The sequence below is a fragment of the Bos javanicus genome, chromosome 22 (genome assembly GCF_032452875.1).
Source record: "Bos javanicus breed banteng chromosome 22, ARS-OSU_banteng_1.0, whole genome shotgun sequence".
NCBI lineage: Eukaryota > Metazoa > Chordata > Mammalia > Artiodactyla > Bovidae > Bos > Bos javanicus.
This window is the reverse complement of record NC_083889.1, coordinates 52,933,619-52,942,088: the sequence shown is the minus strand read 5'-3', so window position 1 is coordinate 52,942,088 and position 8,470 is coordinate 52,933,619. Positions and strand designations below refer to the sequence as shown.

Sequence of the window (8,470 nt, the reverse complement as noted above, 5' to 3'; positions counted from 1 at the left end):
TTGGGAGACCCAGACTTGGTGTTTCGGTTTTCCTGATTAAAGCAATACTTTTCCACCACCTCGATACAGTAATTAGTTTGCCCCTCCCCCCCTTTTTTAAACAGCAAATCTGATATTTTTAACCCGAAACTAATGATACAGACATTAGGGCTAATTAGCAACAGTTTTACAAGAATGGCCTTTTCCACTCTCTCTTTGTTTGGCCGCCTCGCAGCCTCTCACCTCCACCCCGGAGTGTTTAAGCATTGTAATGCGAACGGGCCGCCGCCTCCCCGCCCACCGGAGGGTTGTCTCCACAACCCCCGGGCTTGCGACTGAGGAAAGTGAATCTCCCTAAAGGTTATAGTCCAAGCGTTTGTTAGGACAGACCCGTGAGGAGTCCCCTAGTTTCGCCGGACCGCCCGACTTCTGCTTCTAAGAACTTTGGGGGAAAGCATATTTCTCATCTGGGATATTTTTCTTTTAAAATGCACTTTTTCACGTCAAGAAATTAACATTTTCCTTTGGGTATTTTGGCAATGACTGTGAATTAAAGCCGGGTTAATTTTTTTTTTTTTTTTTCTTCTAAATTGTTAGGGGCCACAGACCAGAGGAAGATGGAGCGCTTCTCTTACAGGTATGAACCGATCTTGAGTGTGAACCTTTTATTACTAGAGTTTGCCAGCTTAGGAAACGTGTTCTGTACCTCTGCGTTGTTCTATTCATCTCATTCAAACCTTAAAGAGCTGCCAACCGTGCTGCTGTTTTTCCAAAAGACCTGGAACTTACAGTTGCATCTACCTGCATTATTGGCTTTTAACATCTCCAGTCAGGTTACTGGCTCTGCCTATGACATGACTAGTGGTTTCCTCCTCTTTTGTAAGAACAAGTCAATATTACAACGAAATTTAAAATATACTTCTGAGAAGGTTGAAGTTATAGACAGGTTTTCAATATTTGGAAACCGTTAAGAATAATGGGAAATGTTTTTTAACCTTGAACATCTTTTAAATGGTGTAAATGAAATAGTTTGTGAAATGGGATTTGTTAATAACATTGAATGTCATCCAGCCATTTAAAATTACTATGAAAACTAGGTGCAGGAGAAAACTATGTGACATAGAAAGCAGAATCCTCATATGCATATGAGGGTACGTATTGGAAAGAGTTGGAAATTAGTTGGACTTTATTCTCATCATCTTTCTTTGGGTTGTTACATAAATTAATTATGTAAAAAGAAAAGAGGTGGGGAGGAAAGTGCTGCTGTAGGATTTCTCTCCCTAGTGGCCTGTGGTGTTAACTCAAAGGGATTTTATTTGCTTTGTTTTGCTAATGGAGGTCTGATTTCCTCTTCCTAGTGTGATTTTGATCATGGCCTTTTCCAGAGCACTTGAACTGGGATTAGTCGCTGGTAAGAGACTTTGTTCTTTTGATCACTGGCAATTTTCAAGTGGCCTGGAACATAGACTCAAGGAGTTAATTTTGTCATTCAGGATTGGGTGACCTTGAACTTGCCCGTCCATCACAGGGAGAGCTGGCCTTCAGAGATGATGGCCTTTGGTCCCAAGAGGAGCCTGCAATTCGTCACCAGCCTTCCCAGTTTGTAGCATCCATGGGAATCCAAAAGAGTAAGACGTACCCGCCTTAGATGTACAGTGTGGTATCTTTATCGTGGTCCTTTATGTGTTTTCTGAGTATCTTTTTGACACTTTCGCCTAAAAGAGTGAGCATCTGATTCTGGAGCTGGGTTTGATTCTGGGGACAATACAGGCATGCACTTCACACTGCCCTCCACCCCACCACAGAACACAGTTTCTCTCGCAGAACACAAGTTTCCCTCACCTGATCCCACGTCACTCTGGGGATTCCAGGTACCACCACTGGCTGGTGCATGAAAAAAGATTTCTCTGCTCAAAAGCACAGGTAGTCAAAGGAACACTAAAAAGCAGAGTCTTGTTCAGTGAGATTTACAATGTTTAGACATCTGCAAACACTTTGGGGAGATTAAGTCCTTACCGCCATATTAACCTTTTAAGAGAACTCACTTTTCAGTCCCTCCACCCCTCTCAGCCACCTCTTCTTAAATTTCAGGTAAGGAGCTGAACAGAACCTGCTGTTTGAATGGGGGAACCTGCATGCTGGGATCCTTTTGTGCCTGCCCTCCCTCTTTCTATGGACGCAACTGTGAGCATGACTCTCGCAAAGAGTAAGTCCTTGAAAGGGGCTGGGGGTGGAGAGGGGAGGAGAAGTGGGGATTTAAAATCTGCATGTCCATTCATCCTCAGGAACTGTGGGTCTGTGCCCCATGACACCTGGCTGCCCAGGAAGTGTTCCATGTGTAAATGCTGGCATGGCCAGCTTCGCTGCTTTCCTCAGTCATTCCTACCTGGTTGTGGTAAGCAGAGGGTCCCCTCTTTTGCCTTCTCAGGTTAGTTAGTGGCCTGTGGACACTTAGTTAATAGGGTCTTTCCCCTTACCACATGGCTTGCTGGAAACTGTCAGTCAAGGTCTGCTTGTAAAAGCATCGAGGACTCCAGATTGGATGTTCATCCTGGCACCCTTGATATTAACTTCCTCAGTATGAGGCTAGTTGTGCCACCTTTCAGGTGGAGAGTTACTTTGAGTCTACCTGACACTTTATAGGATGTGAAACTCTGTAGAGGAAAATAAACAAGAAAAGCCTTGGCCTCTTAAATACCAAGAGATGCTCTCTAGTGTTCCTTTCTTTGGGCAGGGAGACCCAGACAGACTCCAGAGGGGCAGCTCAGTTTGTGCTCACCCCAGAGTGGGATTGCAAGTGAAGGCAGCCGTCTGCTAATTAATTTGCAAGTGAAAGTCGCTCAGTCGTGTTGGACTCTTTGTAACCCCATGGACTATACAGTCCATGGAATTTTCCAGGCCAGAATACTGGAGTAGGTAGCCTTTCCCTTCTCCAGGGGATCTTCCCAACCCAGGGATCAAACCCAGGTCTCCTGCATTGCAGGCGGATTCTTTACCAGCTGAGCCACAAGGGAAGCCCAGAGTGGGCATGAGAGAACCCAACTTCAAGTATTATACTTAAATTCCATGGGAGGATCTGAGCCCCCTTCTCCTTTCATAGGAGCTTCTTCATGGATCCTAAAAGGTCCCTGTACAGCACTCCCTGGTGATTGGTCTCAGAACCCGTTCACCTTATTGATTTTTACTGATTTGAAGAAAACAATGACAGGAAGGGCAGGAACATAAAGGAAAACAAGAGGAGAGGGTTTGCTCCCTACCCCAACCTGAGCCAGATTTCAGAGGCTACCCTAGTTCAGAGGCCTCTCCTAGTCCTGACCCTGCAGACGTTAGAAATTGAAAATATTCAACAAATTGAAAATGAAAACAAATGCTTCATTGAGCACAAGATGGGACACCGATCCAGGCAGGGATTGTCTTTTCTATTTGCATTGGGTATCAGACCCAGGTGGGCTTTCCTGGTGCCTCACACGGTAACGAATCCGCCTGCAATGCTGGAGATCTGGGTTTGATTCCTGGGTTGGGAAGATTTCCTGGAGAAGTCCATGGACAGAGGAGCCTGGCAGGCAACAGTCCATGGGATTATAAAAAGCTGGACATGACTGACTGACGAACACACACACACAAATACACATACACATCAGACCCAGGGTAGGTGATTGGAAGGTGTGGTGGAATAGTTGGATAGGTAGGGACCATATTTTCTGCCCAGACCTTGGGGCCCAAAACGTGCTGTCTCCTTATCATCAGATCCCAACCAAGTTCTGCCACACGCCAGCAATTATAGGCTTCACTGGCAAGCTTGGATTACCAGGTCTGAGAAAGACCAAGTTAACAGTGGGCCTGTGGCATCTTCTGTCAAAATATTTTTTCAGGGGAGTCTGACTACACGTAATTGGTAGGTACTGTTGATCCCATAAACACATTGTACTCAATCCTGGACCCTAACTGCTTTGGGGCTCATGTAGATGAGTCACCCGTGTGGGCAACAGGATAAAGTGCCAGAGGAATCTTCTTTAATGACCAAGTGTCTCTATCTTCCAGACGGCCATGTGATAGATGAGCACCTCACAGCTTCCAGGACTCCAGAATTAACACTGTCTGCGTGTGCTCTTGTGCTACCTGGCATCTGCCTTGCTATACAAAGTTATTATTAACCCACATTTGTTTTCAACATTTGTCATGCAGATTTCATGACCTGTAAAGGCTGTCTCTCTAATGTCCCAACTGAGAGATGATAATTTGTTAGTTGCCTTGAAATAGTGAATAGATTTCCCTGTGGTCCCTAAAAAGATTCCCTTGAAGCACCAATTACTTTCCTCTGCCCTGCCCTCTCCAAAAAACTAATTAAAAAAAAAAAAAGAGTAAGCCATATCTTGTGCCCAACTCCTGTGTTTCTGATACAGGTAACTGCCAAGGGCTTACAGATAACTTCCTTTAAACAATTGAATTCTATATTTAGACTATTAAAGGTTACTCTCAATGTGGAACTGAGCATAAAGCTTTGAGTGGAGTTGACTGACATCAGTTAAGATAGTATCTTGGAAAGGAGGGACCTGTAAGGGGAGCAGAGGAAAAGGGAGGGGGCAGATATCCATGGTGAGAGACGGGGTGCTAGAGTAATGGAGGTGTGCGTGTATCCTGGGTGACTAGGTAGAAAAGTGGGAGCAAATGGGAGAGATTTGAGAAAATAAAATGAATGTCTTGGTTGATCTGGTGGCTACAGAGAAGCAAATTAAAAGGCTAAGTTGAAGGGCAAGTTTCTATCATCTATAGGAAGCTGTATGAGACAAGGGCACCTGTTTTCTGAAGGATCTGTAAAAAGAATAAAGTCTCCTTTAAAAAAAACTATCTAAATTCCCCTGATATATAAAGATTGATTAATACATTATGATTTCTCTATACTATGCAATTATTTCAATGGTGATAAAATGTTCACAGTATGTTTAGTTGTAAGCCAGTGATAAAACCATATATTGTAAAGCCAATTTTAAAAATATGTATCTGATCTGTCCAGTAAAAGTGGGAAGTGCGTTGACCAATGTGTGAACTGTGGTTATTTCTAGGTGGTAGCATTTTTCCTCTCACTTCTCTGTTTTCCACAGTGAGGGTGTATTATTTTGTTTTCGTATGGATCGTGATGACTACGACAGGCTTAAAGCCGAGGCAACTGGAAAGGCCCAGAGCGCAAGTGCCCAGTTTTGTTTGTGGCTTTGGTGTGTGTGCTCTGCTGTGAGAGACAAGATCTGTTTCCGTTATTTACATACTGTTGGATCCGTAATTCGTGGTTTTCCAAATGAATGCCCTACAGATGCAAAATTCCAGAAAAGTGGAATTTTCTTTTGTTTTTTGCAATGTCCAGTGACAGAAGGTGAAATGGGATAAGCAAGGAAGCAGTGAGAGATCCCACCAAGAGAGCTCAGAGCTGGAGAGGGGGCTGCCCAGTGCGGAGGGCTGGTCTGGCCACTCACTGGAATGGGGCCCAGTTTCCTAGTCTGAACCATGTTGGTCACTACACCACCATGTTAGAATGAAGTGAACCAACTAAAACTCTAGCACAAGTTCCTCAACAAATGTCACAGTTCTTCTCTACCTTCCTATTTACCACAAATTGCTTTAAAACATTTTTAGCCCAGAAATGAAAAAATTAAAAAAGAACCTCAGAGTATTGAAATAAGGCTTTGTCTCATTTCATGAAACTGCTGTGATCCCTAACCATAATGTGAACACGGTTGGGACTGTGTTCTCCAAACTTGGACATTCACATTCCACCTTATTTGGGCCACATCACCTGTGCTTAAAATTGTAATTTATACTCACTCATTATCATTTCTACCATTTTTAAAGAGTAAAGTTCAGTGACATTAAGTACATTCACACTATTGGGCAACCATCACCACCATCCATTTTCACAACTTTTTCATCTTTTCAAACTGAAACTCAATAACAACTCATTTTTCCTCCCCACAGCCCCTGGCAGCCACTAGTCTATTTTGTGTCCATGAGTTTATTCTAGACACCTCACATAAGTAGTCAACACATCCTTTTGTGACTGGCATATTTTACTTAGTATACTGTCTTCAAGATTCACCCATGTGTCAGAACTTCATTTCTTTTAAAAGGCCAAATAAATATTCCATTATACGTATATACCACATTTGGTTATCCATCCATTAATGGCATTTGGTTTCTACCTTTTGGCTATTATTAATAATGTGGTATGAACATTGGTGTATAAATACTATCTTCCAGTCCCTGCTTTCAGTTCTTTGATGTATAGACTCACAAGTGGAATTGCTGGATCATATCATAATTCTGTTTTAATTTTGTAAAGAACTACTGTACGTTTCCCACAACAGCTTCACCATTTTACATGCCCATCAGCAATGCATAAATATTCCACTTTTCCTGCACCCTATTGCTTTCTGGGCACGGCTTTTATCTTTTTTCATAATAGCTATCCTAGTGGGTATGAAGTAGTATCTTATGTGGTTTTGATTTGCATTTCCCTAGTCATTGGTGATCTTGAGTATCTATCCACTTTTTTTTAAGTGCTTTTAACTGTCTAAAACAATAGCATTTGTGAAGCCTGAATAATTTATACCAGTTCCTAAATTTTAAAGAACAAAAATGAATAATAATAATGTTCACCTGTATGCTATCTAAAATCATGAACAAAAAGTATATTCTCAGAAATGGTGTTCAAGGGGATGCAAAAGACTCTAGATTCTACCCTCAAAAGCCTCCCAGACTTCTTGAAGCGTCCACATGGGAAACGATAAAGACACACCTGGGTCCACACTAGCTGGAAAGCATGTTGCCCTCTGGCCCTGTTACTCCAAGTGGGTGGACTCGCCCTGGTTCACTCAAAACACTGTTGCTGACCCAGAGGCCTGACATCAGAGAAGGGTTTCTTGCATAAGAACTCAACCTTAACCTTGGAATACGACCACCTTTAAAGTACCATCTTTAGAATATTTAATGACTTGAAATGTGTAAAACACAATGTCAGATGAGAAAGCAGAGTATAGAGTAGCTTCAACTAGAGTTCATAAAAGGTAAGAAACATGAAAATATTGAAATGGTCATTTCCAAGTAGAGGGATTATGGGTAGATTTTCATCTTGTTTTCTAAGCTAACTACAATTGCACAGAATTGATTTTATAACGGGAAGTTAAGAATTTGTAAAGAGTAAAGGCAAGAATTAGTTATAATGTTTATATTTGTGAGGTTACAAATTTGTGAGGTCCATGGAAGTGTTCATGGGAGAGCAAGGCAGTTAGCCAGGGACAACTATGAAATTACAGGGGGAAAAAATCGACTTCAAGATGAGTGGTTAGATGGAGAAGGGTTGTCTCTATTTCAGTGAAAATAATGACAGATTTATGTGATGATAACGTCAATAAATAAAAGGAAGCTGGAGGAAACCACAGCACAGAGGAAAATGGCCATCTCTAGGATGAGTCCTAGTCAGGTTCCCACGAAGCTGAGCTGTGGGTGTTCAGAAGGAGCTTCCTGGGAGGAGCTCCTGAAAACAGCACTTTCAGGGAGCTGCCTTCGGGAAGAAGTTAACTGCACGGTTGCTGCGCAGCAGAGATGCTATGTGTAACAGGCCTCTACGGAGGCCGTGGGAGCTCCAGGGCTGGGATGGCCTTCAGACCTGTCTCCCGTTGAGGTAAGAGACCAGATCTTTGGACTCCTGAGTCAAAAAGTCACTAGGGAGGTTCCCCAAAAAGCTAAAAATAGAGTTGCCATATGATCCAGCAATCCCACTCCTGGGCCTATACTTGGACAAAATTTGAAAAGATACATGCACCTCTATGTTCATAGCAGCACTATTTACAATAGCCAAGACATGGAAGCAACCAAAATGCCCAACAGCTGAATAGATAAAGATGTGGTACATATCTATATACTCATAAATACAATGGGATGTTAGCCATAAAAATGAAACAATACCATTTGCAGCAATATGGATGGACCCAGAGATGATCATACAAAGTGAAATAATTTAGAAGGAGACAAATACCATAGCATATCTCCTATATAGGGAATTTAAAATATAACACAAATGAACTTATCTATAAAACAGTCTCACAGACATTCAGAAGACTTGTATGATGCAAGTAGATACATCTTCATACAGAAGATGCCAAGGGGGATGGGTAGGGGAGGGAAAGATTGAGAGTTGGAACTAGCAGATACAAACTATTACATACAGGATGTGCTACTGTACAGCACAAGGAACTATAGTCAATATCCTGCAATAAACCACAAATGGAAAAGAAAAAAGTGCAATATCCACCTTGGCAGAGGTACAGCTGGGCCTGTATAATACAAGCATCTCACAAGGGTAGGGTGATAAATATGATCTGTGCCTCCACCCCTCCTTCCCCTTCTACTTTTCCTGTCTCCCCACCCCTACTCCAACTACTGTGGGGGAAGGACCACTTTGTGAGCTGAATCCCCCACAGGTCTCTCATAGATCCCATAA

The 8,470-nt window shown here is 42.5% G+C and overlaps 1 protein-coding gene across 1 annotated transcript; it reads left to right on the top strand.

Moving 5' to 3' along the window:
- Positions 1-223: 223 nt before the first annotated feature.
- On the top strand, positions 224-5,014 carry CRIPTO (cripto, EGF-CFC family member). Its single transcript, XM_061397010.1, has 7 exons — positions 224-339; positions 577-616; positions 1,338-1,390; positions 1,473-1,607; positions 2,071-2,185; positions 2,265-2,374; positions 4,021-5,014. Exons 2-7 carry the CDS (start codon positions 597-599, stop codon positions 4,131-4,133), a joined length of 546 nt encoding a protein of 181 aa, XP_061252994.1. The 5' UTR covers positions 224-339; positions 577-596; the 3' UTR covers positions 4,134-5,014.
- The last annotated feature ends 3,456 nt before the right edge of the window (positions 5,015-8,470 follow it).

Coding starts and splice junctions, on each gene's coding strand:
- CRIPTO (XM_061397010.1), top strand. CDS start 597: ATGGAGCGCTTCTCTTACAG. Junction 1,391..1,472: donor TGAACTGGGATTAGTCGCTG/GTAAGAGACTTT, acceptor TTTGTCATTCAG/GATTGGGTGACCTTGAACTT. Junction 2,186..2,264: donor GAGCATGACTCTCGCAAAGA/GTAAGTCCTTGA, acceptor ATTCATCCTCAG/GAACTGTGGGTCTGTGCCCC.